Source organism: Glycine max, chromosome 5, assembly GCF_000004515.6.
Source record: "Glycine max cultivar Williams 82 chromosome 5, Glycine_max_v4.0, whole genome shotgun sequence".
NCBI lineage: Eukaryota > Viridiplantae > Streptophyta > Magnoliopsida > Fabales > Fabaceae > Glycine > Glycine max.
Genome location: NC_038241.2, coordinates 34,787,448 through 34,809,867, shown reverse-complemented (window position 1 = coordinate 34,809,867; position 22,420 = coordinate 34,787,448). Strand labels below are relative to the sequence as shown.

Sequence of the window (22,420 nt, the reverse complement as noted above, 5' to 3'; positions counted from 1 at the left end):
TGTCCGAGGCGACTAGGTACCTCTATTATTATTCAGTTAACTTGTTGAACATTAAATGTTCAGAATGTATTTATATATTTTTATTGAGTAACTGTTAATGACATTTACATTTAGTTCACTCAATAATAAATGTCAAAGAATACATTATTAAAGTTTCTCTATTAAAAAAAATAAAAGATTGACCGTAGCTGACATAAGCATTTTAAAGAATTGAAAAAGGCAGTTATTTATAACTGAACTTTTGTATATAAAAAGTGAGAAATTCAATTGCAATAGTACAAAACAACAATGTCCCTTTAAATTAATTAATTATAGTTATTTACAAGCATGAAACTGAAGTAAAAAAATTAAGGTAAGCAAAGTTGTGTATAACAGAATAAGCAGTATAGATCATAAGGAATTGAATATACTTTATTAAATATTTTAAACATTTAAAATTAGTACTAAATAATTGGTATATTTATAATATAACAAATAAGTGATAGGAAGAACTCGACCATAATTAATTTTCAAAGAAAAAATCTGGCTAATAAAATAAATAAATATTAGTTGAGATAATTATCGTTTGATTTTTTTTATCGGTTAATATTAATTGTTAGCTTTTATTAATAAAAAATTCAAACCTAAATATTTTAAGAGAATTTATGTCAAATTAAAAATAAATACAAATAGTAGCACGACATGAATTTATAAACTAGAACAAATAGCACAGTCATGCATATATTACACTTCAGTCTATTGTCATACAAAATATACAGTACAACTGAGGAGTTAAACTCATAAATTTACGAACTTGAAGTTAAGGTCTTTATAATAGGGAAACTTATCGCTTAATGAAATAAGTAATGTCTCATCATTACCTCAACGGGCTTGTAAATATAGAACTCTTGCTCTAACAACTTTGGGCCTTTAGAAACTACTACATGGCCATGAAAGTGATGAAACATTTAAAAATTAAACTCAAATTCGGATTCTGACAAGTAAATTTCCACGGCAATCAAGCTCTTCGGTCTAGAATCAAAGTTTTTACACACCAGCTAGATAAGAGGAATGCCTGGAAGTAAAGAGCACTTGGTTTGCCAACGCCTCTGGGAATGTTTGTGGATTGTTTTGAAGTGGCAGACCAAAAGCTGATGAGTAGAATTTGGAAAAGTAGAAACAACTGGGTATTCAATCACAACAGCACCCAAATTTGGTTAATTTTGAATCATGCCCTGTCCGTGCAACTTGGATGCCTTTGTTATTTCTAGAACAGGCACGGGCCTTGGGGTTGATTTTAGGGACCACTCTGGCAAAGTTTTGGTGGCTGTAACTAAATTTCTTCCTATCTGATATCCTCCTCGTATAGCAGAAGCTCTGACCCTTCAGTGGGCCATTGACACTTCTCTCATTATGTCCCTCAATCGGATTGTGTTTGAAATTGATTGCCAGCGTCTTGTCAATGTTTGGACGGGGAACTTCAATTTTGTGGAAGTGGTTCAGGATTCTCCGTCTCTTCTTAATATGCGTAGCAATGTTTCTATTTCTCTCTCCTATGTGAACAGAAATGCTAACATGGGTGATAACAACAAATTAGCTAGTTTAGCTTTTACTGCAAAGGACTTGGTTGGAGGATACTCCTCCCTAAATCTTTGATATTTTGTCCTCTCATATAAGGCCTCTTTTTTGGTGGAATGATGTGGTTTGTTTACCCTAAAAAAAAATGTTAATAACACTTTCTCTAACACTTTCTTATACATACTCACTTTAAACAAAAACATCTTTTACTTATGCTAAAACCAAAATCTTTTAGTGTACATAACATTAATAATATATAAGCATGGTTTGCTATGCACTTAAGTGAGGAGAGGCAAAAGTTAAAAATTTTAAAGATCAAAAGATCTCGCTTATATGAGTTGTTACTCATGCTTAAGTGAGAAGAGTGAGAAAATGCCTTGAAATGAATTATAGGACCTCACTTAAGAAGGTTGATGCTCACCCTTAAGTGAGGTAGTCGATACAGACCCAAACTCATCAAAATATAAAAGACCTTAGGTATAATTGAAGGAGAATTTTGGAGTGTTTAAAGGCAAATTTCTCTTAAAGAATAGAATTTTTCCTCTAGACTTTTAGATTTGATTCATTACACATGTTTATAATTCATTTGGGGTTTATAATTAAGTTATAAGTAACTAATCCCCTCATCTATCGAGGTTGGAAAGACTGAACCTAATTTCATGTAATACCCCTTCTTAATACAATTATTTAGATTTATTCTTCTTATTTTTCTCTTGATACCTGTTTTAGACTGATCACTTATTATTTGATCTTAGAAATCGATAGCTTAATCAATAGACATTCATTTAATTCTCAAATTGAGAAGAGTACCTAATTGGGATTGATTCTAGACATAGATCAATATCAATTAGGCTTCTTTAATTCTCAAACATTAATGTTGGTTGCTTAGGTTGATTTGTCAAGACATTAAAATTAATTTAAATAACTTAGACTATTTCGCCTAAGACATTAGGGTTAGAATATAACTGTGAATTGAAGATAAATTACATGGGTAACTATATTGATTAAGATTATTGCATTGAAAAAAAGGAAAAACCAAGTCCAACCTTGGTTAGTCAAATCATAATTCTCACAACAATATTGTGATTCTTTCTTTAACTATTATCCAATACAAATAATTAAATTTTTTACTAAACCTTAGTTTCGAAGTCCTAATTGTCTGAATATACATTAGTCTTTTAAGAGATGATTTGGACACAAGTCCTATTACTACTTTGAAACTTGGTTTCACTTGATCACAAGAAAAATCCTTAACAACTGTTATTGAGGCTGTTAGCAGATATTTGGTGGATTGTTGGGTAGTCAAAAAATTTAATTTAACAAACTCATAATATTAGACACTAAAAATAATAATTTTTTACCAATTTTAATAACTAATTTAATCATTTATTTGAATAGCAATGGTCAAGATTAACAGTTGTAGGGCTAGACAGGATAGTTGTTATTCACCAATCACCTCATTGCTTTAACCATTACTTTTACCAAGCTTAAATTCTCATAATCGAGTCTTTCATTTGATGCATCAAATGAAAGTAGATAAACTAGTATCACCCTATTTCTTTAATCGTTGTTGATGAACTGTTGTGACTTAGATGATTTTATGGACCCACCAATCTTTTGTGATAATATTATAGTCACATAAATTAATATGCAAACCCAAATCTTTTTCTTAGGGAAACAAATTTAAATCAATTACTATCATTTTGTGCAAGAACATGTTGCTAGCATTTCTTTACAAGATTTACACATCCCTCACCCTCACCAATCAAAAGATATAAAGTCGATTTGGTGGTTAAGAAATAAGGAAAGGAGGAAAATATCACGAATTCGATATCTCTGCTAACAATAAACTAACAATTTACATTTGTCGATAAAAAAAAATCCTCATCAATCTCACGTAGACCACTTTCAAGTTCTTGGACATAGTTTCTCCAATGTTCAAAATCAATGTCATTTCAACCTCCTCCATCTTGGTTATACATATTGATGGAATATTGACACAAGGAATCAATTAAAGGGTGATGAATTACCATCAAAGTCCAATCGAATTATTGTTAGTATCAAATGATATTCATTTATCAATTTATGATAAATTTTATAATTCAGGAGAAAATAAAAGTATAAAATATAAAAAAATAAATAATATGCACTTTATTAAAAAAATATACTTTAAATATATTATTTTATTCTAACAATCACATATAATCATTTAAGATTAAGAGTAATTTTGATTGATTTATAATATAAATACTTTTATATTAATTATGTATATTCATTAAATTCAATAAAATAAGTGAAATTATGAAAAAAATACATAATATATGCATTGATAATGAAAAAAAAGTTATACTAACATCTAATTAACTATTATGTATGTGTTTGTATTTTTTTTCAATGTACTTCTTACGTGAATCCATATCTTTATTGTTAATCATGTTTACAAAATAATATATTTTGCTTTTAAAATCAATAAAGTGATATACTTTAAAAAAATTGCATGTAATGTGTAAGTGGGCTTTCTTTCCTTTTTGTGACATCAATTTATGATGTTTTTTTTTTCACTTTTCTTGTGGTTTATTAATGTCACCATTTTTTTCAGGAAAGATCGTCAAAATTTGTTTTCACAAAAGCAAATTGGTTTCAGAAAGTTAACTGACATCTTGTATGCAATTTTTTAATATATATATATATATATATATATATATATATATATATATTCTATTTTGATAATTTAAAAAATAAAATATCATAAAAATATGATTTAGTCACAGTGGAAACTTGTGTTACATTAATGATGTATAGACTATTTTGTCTACAAGAAAAACATGATAAAAATATATTTACAAATTAAGTATTTTATAAGGGACAAACACGGAAGAAATATTTTAGGAATCAAAAGTCAAATAAACTATAAGAAAATAAAAAAAACAAAACACAATTATTTTTCAGATGCAAAATATATTTAATTTTTTTTATTATTGATAACGTAAACGTATTATACTCAAAAGAGATATTTTTCAGGGATGGGTTAAAAAACTAAAAAAAATGATTTATTATATAAATTATAAGAAAATGTAAAAGAAAATGCACATTATTTTTTACATCCCATTTTTAAATTTTGTAATTAATATCCTTAAGTTACTTGTTAGTTGTTACCATTTTTGCCAACTCAAAATACATAAAAAAAATTGTAAATATTTATTAGGGAGAGGTTGGGCGTTATTGTATTTGTTGTTTTTATTTTTCTGACCAAAGAAAAGGAGAGACCGTGGGAATTGTATTTCAGAAGCTAGATTGCAAACGAGGTGAGATTTGATTATCATACTGCGTGCACAGGGCACTGCAGAGAGAGAGAACATAGAAACCTGAGATACACTATCATGCTCTGATAAAAAGAAAAAGAGAACCCAAAAAGAAAGCGAAAGCGGCTTCTATTCCCATCTCTTCCACACTCACTCAGTCACCATATATAATTAATTTTCTCTTTTTTCTCTAAACACTTCCCTCCCTTCTCTCTCTCTCTCTCTCCACCTTTACCAACTAAGCAAAGCAAAACAATCACACCTAGCACTCTCCCTAACATAACTTTCTCCAATGGCAGCACCAAAGCCGGTTCCTTTACTGTTATTAATAACTATAATAACAATGGGTCTAAGCAAGAATGTGCTGGGTCAAGCGAGTTGGTGTGTGGCGAGGAGTGACGCTAGCAACGACGCACTTCAAACGGCGTTGGACTATGCATGTGGGTCTGGTGGGGATTGTCTTCCTCTTCAGCCGGATGGACTCTGTTTTCTCCCTAACACCATTCAGGCACACGCTTCTTATGCCTTCAATAGCTACTATCAGCGCAGGGCCAGAGCCCCTGGCTCTTGTGATTTTGCTGGCACTGCCACCATTGCCACCAGTGATCCCAGTATCATATATAACTTTTCTCTTCATTTCCATTTTTGTTTTTCAGTGGATCAGTGTGATCTCATTTTTATTTTGTGGATTTGTTTTTGTCTTTGTAGGCTATGGATCTTGTGTGTACCCTTCTTCTGCAAGGTATGGCCTTTTTCTGTATGGTTTTACTCTGTTACTAATATTATACTTTTATTAAAGAAATCCTGATATTATTCTCTAAAATTTGTTGAATATCTCAAGTCTTTCTTATTTTTTTTAACTAATAATAAAAGTGTGGCAAGGAATGTGTTTCTGATACGCCTATTGATATTAATATTATATGGTATGAAGAGTTTTATTTTATTGAGTGTGGTGTGTAGAGCTCATTTACAATTGGTGAAAGTGAAACCTACTGTGTTTCTTGATGATGAAGTAAATGGATTCTCATTCTCATTATCAGTATTTTTTTTTTTTTTTTACCTTTATTTCTCTTTGGTACCTTTTCTTCTGTCTGGTTTATATGGCGTTCCTAATACGATAGAGACGACAAGGAACGCCGAACAATGGTGGAGAGGATGGTTGTTTTGTAAGAGGAAATGTTTGTTTGAATGTGAGTTGAATGGTCTGTGACGCGTGTCACTGTGCATGGGTGTGGGTAACGTAATTTTCCTCCTTTTCTGCTGCAATTACCCTAGCTATTTTACTTATCGTTTTTTTGGTAACTTTGGTTTGAATTTTTCAGAAATAAAAGATTTAATCGTAGTTAAGTGTAAACTGTCCCTTATTTGTGTGCCTCTTTCGATCAATCTTACAGATGGTGTCGCATATTTTACATATAAAATTTTGAAACTAAAATCAATTAAGACATATAATTTATAATTATCATTTCTTACGCTACCAAGTGTGTTTCGATGGGTGTTGAAAATATGCTTATACACCCTTTTTTGGGCATAAAATATGTGCGCATATCCTTTTATTCGGCATCAAATCGAATAAAAACAAAGAAGCTACTCTCAGTAGCTTCCATTTGAACATGGATCCAATTGAATTTCAACATTGGAACCAAACACGCAATTTGTGTTCTTTGTGTCTGATTCTTGGTTCTTCAAAGTTCAAATTTTCAAAATCTTGGGTTGCACAATTTTGGTTGAGTGGTAGTACTATTTGACTGACACTGTGTGCTCTCTCCCAGAGTGTGTTGGTTACTTTTTCTGCACTACGTGATTAGACCGTTGGATGAGTCTCTGTGGCCCACTTCATCCAACGGCTCAGATTCACCTTAACCCTACCTTGCTGATCTTCACACTCATGAATCATGACCATCATTGGTACAACATTATTAGTGTATTTGAATAACTCATAAAAATCAATTTTATTTTACTCCATAAAATCAAGGTCAGATTATGAAAAAGTAGAAATAACTTTTTCTTGCCTTTGATATAAAAATTTAATTGATTATTTTTCATCATTAATCTAATCCAAACAAGTCTTATGTGTGATACTTTTTTTTCTTTATAGCATGGTAAAAGTGATTGTGGAAATATCTGATGCAAGTCATGCAACGGTGTAGTGTAGTAATAATTGGTGCTTACGTTTATGTCAGCTGTTATTTTCTTTACCATTAATAAATAATCTGTGGAAAATGACATACGTAGCACCTTGTTCAGATGTTCTTTCTCAATCCTGAAATTGACCCATCCACGATCCTATCCACATTTTCATAAATATGAGCATTGTTAGTTGCGCACTTTGCATCAATTGGTGAAATATTCTCTCATCCATCAATTCATCCACATTTCAACTTTCTTTCATTTGTTCATTCATCTGATTCTTGTTTCTGAGGCTTTTGTCTTTATTGCAAGTTATAGCATCCATTTGCATGGGATGGTGAGGTTGGAAAGAAAAGCTATAATTGACTTTTTACTTCATCAAGGGATATGTGGTAGTGCAGTTCATGGAGACTCAATTGGAAAAAATTGAATCTTTATTTGGTATAATTCATTGTAGAAACACCAACTTTATGTCAAAGAGTAATTGGTACATATTTGGTCAGCACTCGGTGTATTTCACACATCGAGACATATTTGAATATAGGAAACTATGATTGAGATTAATTTACATATACTTTTTAATCACGTAAAATTAAGCCCATAAAAATTTTACACGGTGTTTTGTAAAAAGAAAGACAAAAAAGAAGATACAGGGTACATAGTAAAAGGGTTTGACATAACTCTTTCTTTAGTATCTTATTGAAGATACCGTTTTGGTAGTACTGTAGTAGGGTGACTTACATTACATGAAAGCAATTTTTTGATGGATAAAAGAGTGCTGAATAATCACCATAAATGTTTATTTGATTTGCAAGTGTACTTAATTAATGTGCTAAAAGAGTGCTGCACCTAGACATGGCAATAAGGGAACCATGCCCTGTTGTACACAACAGTTGGGGATCACCTAATAAAGATGCTGGTTGTGATCAAATCATTACTTGGAATGTGTTTGACCCCTTTAGATTTATTATGACTCAGCATGTAATAAAATTGCTGATAGAGACCAGGGACAATGATGGGGCCATACTAGTCGAGTTCTAGGCTTATTTTGCCCTCCCACGTGTCATGATGAGCCTTAATGTGTGAGTGCTTTTGATCGGTTGAGGGGGGATCACACCCACATGGTTATTACAATATACTATTACAACTTTTACTTCACATGGTAAGTTGAATAGTAGCACCATGGAGAGTGGCGAATTAAGACTTAAGAGATGCATCATGCAATTGAAGAAGAACAAGAAAGAACAAGAAAGGACGTTTTTTTAAAAAAATACAAGTTATTCAGTGAAAGGCTAGTTTTTGGGAACTGATTTTTGTGTTAAGCCATGAGAATGCTTTTCATTGATCACGTAAATTATAGTTGTACTTTATGGAGTCTAAAAGTTAACAATTTGATTTCGTATCATGTTCAGTGCTGCTGGAGGACCAAATACACCAACCACAACCCCTCCAATGAACAACCCAAATGTGCCAACATCTACCGCAACACAACCAATCTTTGGTGGGGGCAACACTGGTGGAATAACTCCTGGAATGAGCACTCCATTCCCTGACAGTTCTAGAGCACATTCAGAAGCAACAGCCACATGGTTTTTAGCTTTCTTTTCCTCTCTTATTATATTCATTATCTCTTAGCCTATTTAAGATCTTGGGCCAGGCTTACAGTTTTGTCAGAAGTTGAAAGGCTCCCTTTGGTTGTTTATAACCTTAATTTTATGCAACTACCTCTTATACCCCCACTATTTTAATGTATAAGGTTATGAACAAGTTAAGCATGGCAAACATGGTTTATTCAGGAAAGAGCAGAGCTAGGTTGTAGCAAGGCCTTTGCTGATGTGATTCTAGATTTATAGGGCTCAAATTTAATTCAATAGTTCAATTTAATTGTTCTCCTTGCGAACTTTATTATGTTTCACAAATAGTGCAATATCGTTAGCTTATATAAATTTTGTGTTTTTTCATGTCATTTTTTTCTTTCAATTGCTTCTTCATCATATCATTTTTTTTTCAAACACTATCACGAAGGCACTTTTAGTCCTGAAATTACATTATGGACCCCAACTCTGAAATGTACGAGGCAAAATCTGTATAATTCCCTATCAAATAAGAAAAAAGAAGGATATTTTCTCTTATCAACAGTGATTGTTGATTGCAAAGTCAAAACTTAATCTGGGGTTCAACAAATACTGAAACAGCACCATCCTTGGTGGCTGGTACAATCGAATATGTCAATACGGACTCAAAGTATGGGAAAAAAACGAGAGAGAGAGAGACTTGATATCTAATGTTAAATAGTTAATAATGCATCTAATGTCATAATGACCAGAGAAATAGTTAATAATATATTTTTCCTATGATTTACAAAAAACATAGAAGATTCAAGAAACAATGTACTGATTTTATAGCACAATAATTTGGGAGTGTGTTTCTTGTTAGCAAAAACATTAAATAAATTATTGCTAACACATCTTGTTGAGAACGTAAAAGAGAAACATGATATAAGAAAAAGGATGATACAAGACAACTTCTATTCAAGGTGTGAGAAAGACATGCTCTTTTGTACTTTATTTAGACTATTACAGTTAATTCAATGCTTCTGATTTAGAAATTTTAGACAAATATTTTTATTATTTCCTGAAAAAATTTAATTTCTTTATCCAAAGGAAAAAAAACAATGAATACATTTTAATTGAAATTTGAATTTAAGATTCTTTAGAATTATAAAACCCTCCAAATACAGGATCATACTTCATGTAATCTTTACAAAATTAAATTCTTATTAAAATTAAATTCAAATAATTTATTTTATAATTAATATAAAAAATTATTTAATTATAATCCTAAATTGTCTTACCATTAATTATTAAAGAAAGAAAAATCACAACTTTTTACAGTTGATTTTTAAGTTCGCACAAAAAATTTGATACGTCAATAAGTTATGAAACATTGATTATTTTCTAAGTTCCCACAAAAAATTACAACTTTTGTAAAATACATCAATAAAAAATTAATTATTTTCTAAACTTTCAAATTGATTGAACATTGATTAAAAAAGATGCATAAGTTATTGTAAATTTTTTTATACTAGCTTCGATTCCTCCAAATAAAAAAATTTGCTTAAACTTATGTAAGTTATTATATAAATTCTGCTTAAACTGCTTAGGAAATCCTAAGCGGAATAAGTAAGCCTAGCGATGCATCATTAGATATAAGATGAAGTTCTGAAATAAATTTGTATAAAACTCATAAACTTATGATAGCCAAGTAACAAATCTCTCTACAGATACCTTCGAGCATAAATTAAGGTAAATAAATAAGAGTATTTTTTTAATAAACAAAGGGAAGCACTCAGACTTCGAACCAAGAAACTACAATTATCGAGCCTCTTATTATAACAGTTGCCTCATCTAAAGAACTCCAAAAAATGGATTCTTTATTGCAGAGTCTAGTTCAGATCCAGCTGAATTCAGGACCGCCATTTCAACTTTGTCCCTAGGCAAAAACAAAAACTCACCACCATCGATCTTCTCAAACCCACAAATTTCTAGAAATTCAATGCCCCCTTTCAAGGAACCAACTCTGTCCTGTAAAACACACCCAACATAAACACAGACTTACCATAAATATATCGTATTTAAATGATCTAGTGGTAGGTTAGTATTGAAAACCCAACTTTCGTTTAGACAAGAGAAATATGGGGCCATATACCTGAAAAGATTGGTTACTAAGACGTATCTTCCTGAACTTTTCTTCATCGGGATTTCTGGCAACATTCCCTACATAAGTTAGAAGAGTTTGGAATGCTCTCTTCACTCTAGCGTCATCCTCCTGCTCCAAGAATAAGTGAACATGTAAATAGGCTAAGGTATCACAATATTTAAGCAGAAGATACTTTTAACAAGCAATATTTGAGAAGCATTGATGTGAGGTAAGCAATCAAATTCCTTTAGTAGAATGTAAAATGCAGTCAACACTATCACTACTGTATATTAAAAAATGGCCTCATTTTTCCAGATTGCATGGCACGTGGTATACAGTATACTTCTCTGGCCATCCAAAATAAAAGCACTAGAAATCAAAATGAAAATAATTGAAATCATATCAAGAACTTTATGATTTTCATAAGAGAATATAAATTTGGGTCCTTCAAAAAGATATGCAGCTAAATCGTCCCCTTTGAGAAGCATAAAGATAATATATGAAGCTAAAAGAAGTTCAGATATAATACAACCAGTGGATTCATTAACGATGCTATCAAAGTGCACTAATATTCATCAATAGCACATCTCTAGATGTACATCTACTCGCTTCTATCCAAAAAAAATCAATCCTATCTCTTTCAAGCACTGGACCCTTTCACTGAATAAAAGGGCAAGATTTAGGCATATAAAAGTAAGTATCCTTTGCTGTATGGCGTATGCTATCTAACCAGTCTGGTACATTTTTTGGCTTTTGAAAAAAAAAATGTAAGTATTCTTTCAAAAGCCAAGGTAGGCCAGTTGTCCCTCATGAACACAAAAAGGTTATGCAATTGCACTTGCAGTAAGAAGCTAAATAGAAAGATTCAGGGGGCAAAACTTTTTTGGATGTAAAGCTATCTGCATAATTTGTAATAAAATATATAATATTTAGCATCAAGTGATGGAGGTTGCTATGGTACCTCTTATGCTATTACCATTAGATGTTCAATTGATACCAGTTCATCAACTATCGAACAGTTATTAATACTGTCAACTAGACAGAGGTCCTGGAGTTCCCCAAGAATGTACCTTGTGGTTCTGCTTGAGAGAACGGAGGCACTCCCTCATTTGCTCAGCTTTTGTGGCAGGCCTAACAGGCACAAAACTCTGCAAGCACAAATTTCAAATAAGCATGTAGCTGGGGAAAAAAAATGAAACCATCATTATTTTTGGCCAAGCTCATACCTTTTTCTCCTCCACAATAGGCGCAGGTGAAGGTTTGGCTGCTGAGGGTTCCTCTGGAGGCAATCCAAGTCTCCGCCTTCTTTCTGCCTGTCATCATAGAGAAACAAAGTGACTTCATTCAAATCTCCCAATAAAAGATATTCAATTTTTCATTCCATCATTTGAAAGAAAAGACTCATCGTACTCCTCAAGTCTTCCTAAAAACTTGGACTAAAGTCCTCTAAAGCTACTGCAGCCATAAAAGCAGTAGTAGCAGGCTCCAAAAATTGTTTTTCTTTGGCAAAAAATTTGTTCAAAATGCATATTTAATTTGATCAGCAATGACACAAAGTAGACTCATTTTCTGAATGGGTTCTTCTGGTATAACATATATGGGAATATGCATTGCGGAAACTTTCAATGAGCACAAAACATTTTGTTCTGCACTTGATATTCCAAGTTAGTGCAATGCTCAAATCATTAAATTCTTCCATTAAAACAATAAAATTGGCAAAACGGAAATTAACCTTTTCACAAAACTTCTTTGAAGTATAATTCATTCATATGCAGATTGCAGAACACAAGATTTGTGGGTTGGGGCATAATTCAACCATTTTGATCTAACCTATAATTCAAATAAGCTAATGCCAAGCAGAATGCAGTTCCAAAATGAAAACAATATTGTCAACCAATTCAAAACAATATAAATCTATCATATCTAAATATATTTTATCCCAAAGTACGGTTTTTTATTCATTTTAGACAACCATGCATGGCAAATGGTGGCTTATCTTTCAATATATTTATTAAATACACAACCTGAATTAATGTCCCACACTTCTACGTCAGTATGTCCTGTGATCTTTTACCAGAGACTGAGAGAATAAGTTAAACAACTATGTTTTCAAAGTAAATGATCTTGATGGAAAATAAAAACAAATCTCAAAAAGTATTATCAGTATCCAACTACAGCCAGATGACAAAAAAATAGGATTTAATGCACATAAGGTATTTGGCGTTCATATTCTAATTCTAAATAGAGGTCAGGGACACAGATTTAAGTATTTGGCATTCATATTCTAATTCTAAATAGAGGTCAGGGACGCAGATTTAAGTATTTGGCATTCATATTCATATTCTAATTCTAATTAAAAACCATTTATATGATCTGACTCTCGCGTCAGATAAGAACAGGCTCGATAAAAGAACGAGAGAACAAAATGGTTAAGAAATGTTGGAACCTTGTCTTCTTCCAACTTTTTCTTGATTTTCTCCCTAGCCCTTTTCTCTTCCTCTTTCTCTACTTTTTTCAAGGCCAACAAACTGCAAGAGGAAGCAAATTTTTCTTAGCTGAGTGCATTCAAAACAAAATACAAGATGGGAGGCAACAAATTTACTAGCTGAGCCAGACCGTTTCCTCTCATTCTCTTCTTCAATCCGCTTTGCTTCCAGCAACTCCTTGCCAATGCGAATTCTCTCCTGCATTAAAAACATGACAGATAAGAAAATGAAGATCCAAACTAATTAACAAATATGGACAAAAGTTTCAAGAAATACTATATTACAATGTTATAAACTGGTCCGACCTAAGAACATATATACAACAAAAATTAACCCATGAATTTTTCAAGATAACTAAAGAGATACTGCTACTTTGGAACACAGTACAGATACATGGCAGCTTGAATATCATAAAATGAAAACACACACACACACACAAATTGGAGTAACTAGACTGTATAAGAGCAGAAAAATTAGTATAAAAGATGTCCAACATTTTAAGCCAATAACCAATTAAAGATTATCTGATTTATATGTGAAGCTTTTTTCCCTCTTTTAGCATATCTTTTGTGAAGTCTTGAGATCCTTCAAACAAATTACATAGGCTTTAAGCATTGGCCCTTCTATTTCTGATATTGAGTTCAATTAATTCCAATAGTTTAATTTCACAATAACCTTTGGAGATACTTAAAGGTTGTTGTGAAATCAACTCTAATGATTTGTCTTTGACTACATAATAACCCAGGTGCCAAAACCAATGAATTTCATCAAAGCTTCACGGACACACAAATGGGCAAGACCACAAGAGAGAGAGAGAGAGAGTTATTAAACAATGCAGGAGTAATGAGTTAAAATTGGACTTTGAATGATTCGCCAACAAATTAGGTTGTGATGAAATTCTTGGTCTGAGTCAAGGAGATGTGAAGATAGCTAATAGGAAAAGATTAATATGAATAGAGAGGAATGCAAACTAGATTCACTAAAACTGCTTTGAATAGTTGTGTTACAACTTAAAAAACGCAGGCATTATACATCTATAATAAGACTATGGAGTATGGACCTGTTTGGATTACACTTCTACCAACCACAACTGGTGTTGGGCATCTTCCAAAAGTATCTCATTTTCTGTGCATGGACACATTTTATCTTTTCCAAAATCTTTTTTTTTATCAGCAAAGATAAAATATTATATACAAGACTAGTACCAGGGGTACTGAAGGAGTACAATTGATGTCCAAGATTAGCAGAATTATGGTTTCCTAATACAGGCTTTAATACTAGAATTAGAAAACCATAAATCTGACCATAGTGTTGTCTATAATCTACCCAAATCCTATGAATGTATCCCTCCCCTGATTACAAAATCCCTCTCAAATTACTGGACCAGTGATTAAAAGATATTTCAAAACCTTTCCAAGTTTTTAAACCATGACAAACAAAGGAAAATGGCATCCTCCATCAATTTACTGCCATTGAAGCTATCATTTGAGAAAATTATCCCATTCCTATGCTGCCATATACTCCAGGATAAAGCTATCCACCAGATCTGCCATCTCTGAGACCTGACTCCAGAAGGCCTCCCAAAACCATGTTGGAGGAAATGATGCCTCGGAGTTTGCGGAAAAACACCCGATATGTTTGACCAAGACACCGATTCCCACCAAACCGGAAGAATTTTGCTGCAGTTGAAAAATAAATGAGCTGCATCCTCTTCATTGTTTCTGAAGAATGGACAGAAAGAGTCATTGATTTCGATATTTCTCCTGCGCAAATTTGATTTTGTTCGCAGCCTGTCCCTGATTAATCTCCAAGCAAAAAAGGATGTTTTGCTTGGAATCTTTACATTCCACACTCATTGAAAACTCCATCTTGATTCTCGTCTATGGAATCTCCCAAAAGTAGCTTGTACACGCTCCCCATTGAATAATTACCACTTGAATCTCCCTTCCACACCCACTTGTCCTATCGGCCAGGATGAATTGAGATGCCTTCTGTGTCTCCCAAGAACTTATCAGCCACATCAATCTCAGCATCAAAAAGTGATTGCCTCCATTGAAAGCTCCACTCGCAGCCTGCATTTGAGAATCTCCCCATTTGCTGTATGAACTGTTCTTGCTGACAGGAAATGAGATATAACTTAGGGTATTTTAGCATTAGCGGTACACCATCATCTTTCCACCGATCCTCCCAAAATCTCACTCTAGCTCTACAACCCACCTTCCAAGATATCCCATTTTGAAACCAGTTACCCTCCTGCAAAGGCTGAAACATTGAACTAAGGTCCTGCCACCAGAATGATTCATTGTTGCCTCTCCTATCCTCATCCAAATTCCTCCAACCGCCATATTTTGAATCCAACACCTGAGCCCACAGTTCCCATTGGTGATGGAATAGATTCCATCTCCATTTTCCAAGAAGAGTAAGATTGAAATTCTTGATGTCCCTAATTCCTAGGCCCCCTTTCTCCTTTGGTAGGCACACTGTATCCCACTTGACCCACATAATCTTTTTCTGCTCCATCCCTCCTCCCCACAGAAACCTGCACTGTAAGCTCACCAACTTATCCAGAACTTTGTTAGGAACCCTGAAAAAAGAAAAAAAAGTAGATGGGAATGGAGGTTAAGACTAACTTTATAAGATCACTCTACCCCCAAAAGAAAGGTATTTTTGTTTCCATTTTGCTAACTTTCTCTCACATTTCTTGAGAATAGGATCCCACAACTCACTACACCTTGGGTTTGTCCCAATCGGGATACCCAAATATAGGAAAGGTATAGACAACGATTTGCAATTTAGATAACTTGATACCAATTTGAAGCTCCTCAAAATGACCTTGATTGCTTTGACATTTTCCATGGAGGCCTCCCCAAAAAATATTGCATCATCAACATACTGTAAAATGCTGATTTCTACATTATTTCTTCCAACTAAGAAACCTTTAAATAGCTTCTTCTCCAACACTTCTCTCAGCAGCCCCTTTAGGCCTTCAGCAACAATATTAAATAAGAGTGGGGCTAGTGGGTTCCCTTGTTCGAGTCCTCTTTGCAAGATGAACTCAGCTGAGGGGCTTCCATTCACCAATATCTAAAACAAAGAGGTCACAAAACTACTACCAAAACCCTCAAACCACCTTAGATACAATTTACAAAACAAGAAAACAATAACACTTTCAAAAATACTATTAACAGCCTAGAATTTTTTATTTTTTTTTTACATTTAATAACGTGAACTTCGATTCAAGAATATACTAATACACAGATGAGGTAATATATTACTTTTAATCAACTTAAACTTTACCATGTTACAGGAATGTCACTTCATTTACGATATAGACTTTGATATAATTAAAAACAATAATTGACAAACAAAAAAAATTATTGATTTTTGAAGCAATACTACATCATGTGCTGAGAACCAACTCTCCCAAAAGCTTAAGCTATTAAGTGGAGGCTCATAAATGATTTTATATCTCTAACATGCCCCTCGGAAGAGTCATTTGGGCTTGCAATGTCACTATCAAGCTCACTCTATCTTGCTCTGAAATTCAACCTTTGACCAGGTGAGGCAAAGCAACAAGTATGAAACCCTTCCATAATGTAAAGATTTTAAATACATGTGTATATCAGTAATGAAAGTCACAAGAAATAAGCGAGAATCAAATGGATGAATCTGCAATATACCTTTTCTCTTTCTCTCTCCATTCTCTTCTCTTCCTCTTCTTTCTTCTTACGAGCTCTCTCCCTTGAGATTATAGTTTAAAAAATCAATGATTACACAGACTACAAATATACCAGTAATAATAAATTGGCTTAAATGTAAGCACACGGAAACTATAGTTCTGGACACATGTAAGCATGTATTAAACTACATAATTTCAAAAATCTTCATATGACAATATCAACTGAGCAAAAGTTCAGAAGGCCAGAACATAATGCATTGACACGAATTTGGCTAACATTAATACTGTTGTATATTAATGGCATGTATATAACTTGCACACAATGATAGAGGACACAGAAATCTGCAGACACATTTCTAATCTCTAACAGTTAACTTCAAGACTTATAAATCAGGGTGCAATACCCAATGATATTAATATTAGGTGTTCACTTAATCAGTCTATGGTACTTATAAAAATACCAGAATGCATCAACTGTGTCCTTTAGAGGTCAGGTAAAAGCAGACTAGGGATTACCCTAGGTCATCAGCATACATTACTTCTATCAAATGAATCAATACATATGTAAATTTATTCTCTAGAACTTTGTCCAAAACAATATTAAAACTCTAAAATAGCTTCATAACTTCACCCTTTAGTATGAATGTTATCTGAATTCAGTTTTATACCTTAGTTCCTGCTGTTTGGCCTTCATTTCTTCTGGGGTAAGCAAAGGTTTAGGAGCCTCAATTTTGGTGTTGGCGGGTACCTGTGTGAATCATTAATCAGCAGGTTAGAAACTAGAGTTTGTGACTTAATTCCACTGAATACATTTTAAAATTTGTTCATAACACGAACTAGTCTTATTTTTGTTGAAGTTTGCAACATCAGATCTATTACTCATGAAGCAATAAGCAGTTAAGCACATAATGACAATAAGTGATATTAAAAATATAAATATTGTACCAAGGGCATCTGATCTATGTCAGGATCATTCTCGTGCTCTACTATCCAATTTACAGCAGACTCAAGGCCAGCATTACCTGTAGAAGGGAGAACCCAGGTTTAATATCTAGAATCTCAATAATTATCAATGTCCAGATATAAATAACATTAATGGTGCATTGAAAATACCCTTTAAACTGACTGGTCATGTATCCTAGATCCAAAGACTGTCACGCGTAACTACGGAAACTAAGATTTAAATCTAATAAGTTTTAAATCAAATTTTCCATCATATATAAATATTATAAACTTTTAATAAACAAGTCCCTTTCCTGGCTATATTCTTCTCACTTCTCTCTGTTAACCCACCCTAGCTTCCAACAATATCATAAAGTTCCCTTCAAAAAAGCAAAAATAGATGCTCTGTGATACAATAATGATTAATGGATACAAATATCAATCTTTTTTTAAAAAAAAATACGAAAAAAATATTTCATGAACGTCCAAGAATGACCTGTGACAAAAAGCACTATTAGAACAAAAGGTAATTACTTAGGGATAAGTGGAACAGCTAACATACTCCACAAATGTCCCATGATGCATTAATAACTACAGATCTCTACTCCACGAACTATCCAATAAAAAAAAAAGAAGTAATTTTCAAGACAGAACAATGTTGTTAAATGGTGATGCCATGGTCGCCATGGCGGATTGGCAACCACTATAAGCAACTTGTGAAGGGAGGCCTGCTTTTGTGGCGCCATGGGCGTGTTTATTTGGCATGATTTGGCCTTTCGCCATTGATAACACTTGGGCAGACAGAAAAAGTAAAAAGAAACAATAACAATCAAGCCTTATCACAGTATGTGAGATCAGCTCCACGATCAATCAACATACTAGACTAGGCTCTATTGCAAATCATATTTTCAATAAAACACTTCAGAGCAAGGTAAACTAAATTGGTTCTTCCTCTATTTCTTTTACTAGGACCATCCTCAGTTTGATCCACTCAAACTACAAAAGCCTCTATTGGTCTTCTCACATGAGACAGCAAAAACCAAGTCAGAAAAAAAAATCCAGAAATAAGAGAATATCTCTATCTTGAACCGGTATAGAACACTACACAACTATGGTCAATAACAAAAGAATAGGACTGCATGTAAATTCACCAGAGTAATGAAGCGCCCGCGTTGCCCGTGCCGTTGAAAACCCCATGGATTCAAGTTCCTTGAGCAGCTTCTTGTCCACTTCGGGAACAACCATTTCTGCAGTTTAAAACATAAACCACAATCAGGCAAACATACAAACTAAAACTACATCACCATTAACCACTGAGCTTATAAACCATTTTAGGTTTAATTATTCATTTGGTCCCTATACCTACACAATCTTTCCGTTTTAGTTCTTACACCTAAAACTACTACCCGTTTTAATCCTTACACATACACTTTTTAATCAGTTTTAGTTCCTGGTATTCAAAAATCATAGGGATTAAAACAGATTAAAAAGTGTATGTGTAAGAACTAATTTGAGTTAAAAAGTGTGTGTATTGGAACTACAACGAATAATTCGAGGTATAGAGACTAAAATGTAAAGATCATGCAGGTATGGTAACCAAACGAGTAATTACGCCCTTATTTTATAGCTTAACAATCATAGATTGGGAATATTAAATTTTAATTAACTAAACTTAAAAAAAAAATTACCTTCATTTTTGTCAGTGGATGCAGCAGCGGAAGGGTTTTCCGACGAAGCAGTTGCATCCACCTTCGGAGCCTCCAAACTAATCGGTTTGACGGCCTCGGAAGTCTTGTCAACGAACTCGGTGTGGCCGGTTCTTTTCGTGTGCAAATCACTCTCCTATGTTCGCGATCCAACCAACAGTAACAGATTCAGTTAATAATAATAATATATTAAAAAAAAGGAAACAATTAAGTGCGGTATTGAACCCTAAAATGAGAATCGGGAATTGTTGATCGGAGAGAGTGGGACTGACGGTTTTGGATCGGCAGGGTTTGGAGCAAACGGAGCAGATGAGGTTGAGAACCGGTTCGGTGGACTCGGAGAAGTTGGAGTGGGAAGTGAGTTCGGCGTGCTCTTGCGCTTCTTCTACGGTTCTCAACAGAGCACCGCAGTCACCGCACTTGAGAGAAACGCCTGCCATTGATTCTGATGCAGCAAACGCAATGCAAGTAACAAATTTCAACAATTGGATTTCTATTTTGACCAATCAGCAGCACCTACGACGACTGCTTGGGCTTGCTTTCTCCGGTAGAGTGGCGATGCAACAACGCCGCTAACAAATTATTATTTATTATTAATTTATCATTACTATTCTTCCTAAAAAATTATTTTTGACGTTAAATTAATATATATATATATATATATATATATATATATATTATTTTCAAAATTTAGATATCTTTCTAACAATATACGAGATAATATAATATAAACTGAACGATTTAATTTAATTTCCTATCTATTTTAATTTATTATGATTTTTAATTATAATATGATTTAAATATTATAAATTATAATTTTTAATTATATAAAACAAATATTTATTAATTATAAAAAATATTTATCATGTGCAAGACTAAAATACTAGTTATTCTAATTTAAAGAGAAAATTGATGTATTTATCGTCTACTTTTCCTTCTTAATTACCCTTGTGATTACTAACATTATTTCACAATTTAGTAACTTTTTTTTAATTTAATCCTACTGTTTTAATATATATATATATAATATAATTTTGGTTCACCTATTAACCTTCCATCCAATATTTAATGGAAACATGCTAATATGTTTTCTTACTAGTAGGAAAAATAAAAGTCAAACTCTCACCATGTATATGAGGTGGGGACAAAATTCTCAATTTTGCAGAGGCAAAAAAGATGATGATCCATGTTTGTCAAGCTAGTCCGCATATGAGTTGCTTGCTCGATAAATATGTTGGAATAAAAGCTACCAATCATATGACATGTACTCTTTAATTTCGCAAATGAAAATCTCGTTGCAGATGAAAATAAATTAAATACCATCCTTGAGAAAGAGCTCAAGTGGGTTTCTTTAAAATCTGATACACACTTATTTCACCACCTATTTAATCCTTGAGAAAGACAATCAAAACCCTCATAACCATTTATCACCATTCTGAAAACCTCTCTTAACTTCCTTAACTAGTTTCTCTCAAGCCCTAGCCTTTATTTTTGGGGAAAAAAAATCTTAACACAACAGTGAGATAAATTTGGAGCTTAATTAGAGATCTTCAACAAGTGAGTATAACAACATCTTTTTTAAATTTTCATGGAATGAATTTATTGGATGTGATTTTATTCAGGGTTCTTGATGAGAAAATGTTGGAATTTTTGTGCAACCCAATTGTTGTGTTTCATTTAGTGATTTACTGGGGAATGCAATTTCATCCAAGGTTTTCATAAGAATTTTGAGAATTTTAAGGTGACTTTTTTGTATGTTGAAATCCAATTGTTGGTTGTTTTGCTTGATGAGAATTTTACCATCATAAGAACTGAGAATGTAATTTATAATTACTAAAGATTATATATTTTTGTTATTTTAAGAGTGAGTCGTTACCTTTTAGAATAAAATATACATTAAATTCTTGAAATTAAATGAAGGATATTCTCATTCAAGATGAAATATTTATGACTTTGTTTTTTGTCCTTTAAAGTTAAGTCATTTTTTAGTCTTTAAAATTTAAAGTTGATTTTTTTAGTCATTGAAATTTATAAAATGTTATTTTTAGTTCTTTTGTATAGTATGAACCTAACATGAAATAAGAAATTTGTAATTTATAACAACTTTTGACCACCAAAATTTAATTTTTTATTTTATATTTTAAAATACATTTCTAGTGATAAAACTGTTATAATCAAGTCAATAAAAAAATAAAAACTCATAAAAAATTGCTTTAAATTTTTTATTGACTTTATTTTGACTGTTTCAAATCAATAAAAAATTATATTTAAAATAGAAAATAGAAAATCAAATTATGACGGTGAAAAATGTCAAAAAACTTCCTTTAATTTTTGTTTGGCTTACACTTTACAGAAGGATAGAAAAAGTATTTTACGGATTCCAAGATTAAAAAAAGTAACTTCAAATTTAGAGAACTAAAAAGAAAATGACTCATATTTGAGTGACTAAAAATATATTTATACCTATATATCTAAATAAGATAAGTTACATCCATTTTGGATGGGAAAAGTAATTGGACGTAATTGGGAATAGGCTCATGTACCTTAGTAAAATTAGGTTTCCCAGTGAGTTTGTAGGTATGAATTTGGATGTCTCTCAATGCTTTAAGTGTGAACTTGCACAAGTAAAATTTGGTAGTGACCTTAGGTAGTTAGTTAAAAGAAATAAAACTTAAAAAAAAAGATTTTCAATCTCTTGTAAACTAATAGAGTTATACTTTATTGACTGATGATATAATTTTTTTTTAAGAAATAGATCATTGTTCCTAAGGAGGAAAATGTTGGGGGAAATTTTCTTGAAGAAACTCATAAGGAAAAATTTATCATACACTTAGGGATCACCAAAATATACTAAGATTTGAAGAGGATGTATTAGTGAGGATCAATAAAAGAAAATACTACTATATAATTAGCTTTGTA

At 32.5% G+C, this 22,420-nt stretch overlaps 2 protein-coding genes across 2 annotated transcripts; one reads left to right on the top strand and one right to left on the bottom strand.

Moving 5' to 3' along the window:
- Nucleotides 1–4,864: 4,864 nt before the first annotated feature.
- LOC100779749 (glucan endo-1,3-beta-glucosidase-like protein 2-like) lies at nucleotides 4,865–8,955 on the top strand. The gene is given in 3 exon segments (NM_001255867.2): nucleotides 4,865–5,470; nucleotides 5,568–5,601; nucleotides 8,402–8,955. Coding segments are annotated over 3 exon segments (576 nt in total). The 5' UTR covers nucleotides 4,865–5,151; the 3' UTR covers nucleotides 8,625–8,955.
- Nucleotides 8,956–10,211: 1,256 nt separating this feature from the next.
- On the bottom strand, nucleotides 10,212–20,136 carry LOC100779218 (UBX domain-containing protein 1). The gene is made up of 12 exons (XM_003524895.4): nucleotides 19,774–20,136; nucleotides 19,484–19,637; nucleotides 18,947–19,042; nucleotides 17,799–17,875; nucleotides 17,522–17,601; nucleotides 16,855–16,915; nucleotides 13,305–13,372; nucleotides 13,135–13,216; nucleotides 11,915–12,001; nucleotides 11,759–11,836; nucleotides 10,698–10,817; nucleotides 10,212–10,573 (listed from the first exon to the last, which is right to left on the bottom strand). The coding sequence occupies exons 1-12, from the start codon at nucleotides 19,939–19,941 to the stop codon at nucleotides 10,397–10,399; spliced, it is 1,248 nt and encodes a 415-aa protein (XP_003524943.1). The 5' UTR covers nucleotides 19,942–20,136; the 3' UTR covers nucleotides 10,212–10,396.
- Nucleotides 20,137–22,420: the final 2,284 nt, after the last annotated feature.

Bases quoted from the DNA above. Each gene is read 5' to 3' on its own strand.
- LOC100779218 (XM_003524895.4), bottom strand. From the start codon at position 19,941: ATGGCAGGCGTTTCTCTCAAGTGCGGTGACTGCGGTGCTCTGTTGAGA. The intron at 11,837-11,914 runs GTATGAGCTTGG...TTGTGCTTGCAG, and splicing joins CTATTGTGGAGGAGAAAAAG to AGTTTTGTGCCTGTTAGGCC. The intron at 10,818-11,758 runs GTACATTCTTGG...TTCTTGGAGCAG, and splicing joins CTCTCAAGCAGAACCACAAG to GAGGATGACGCTAGAGTGAA.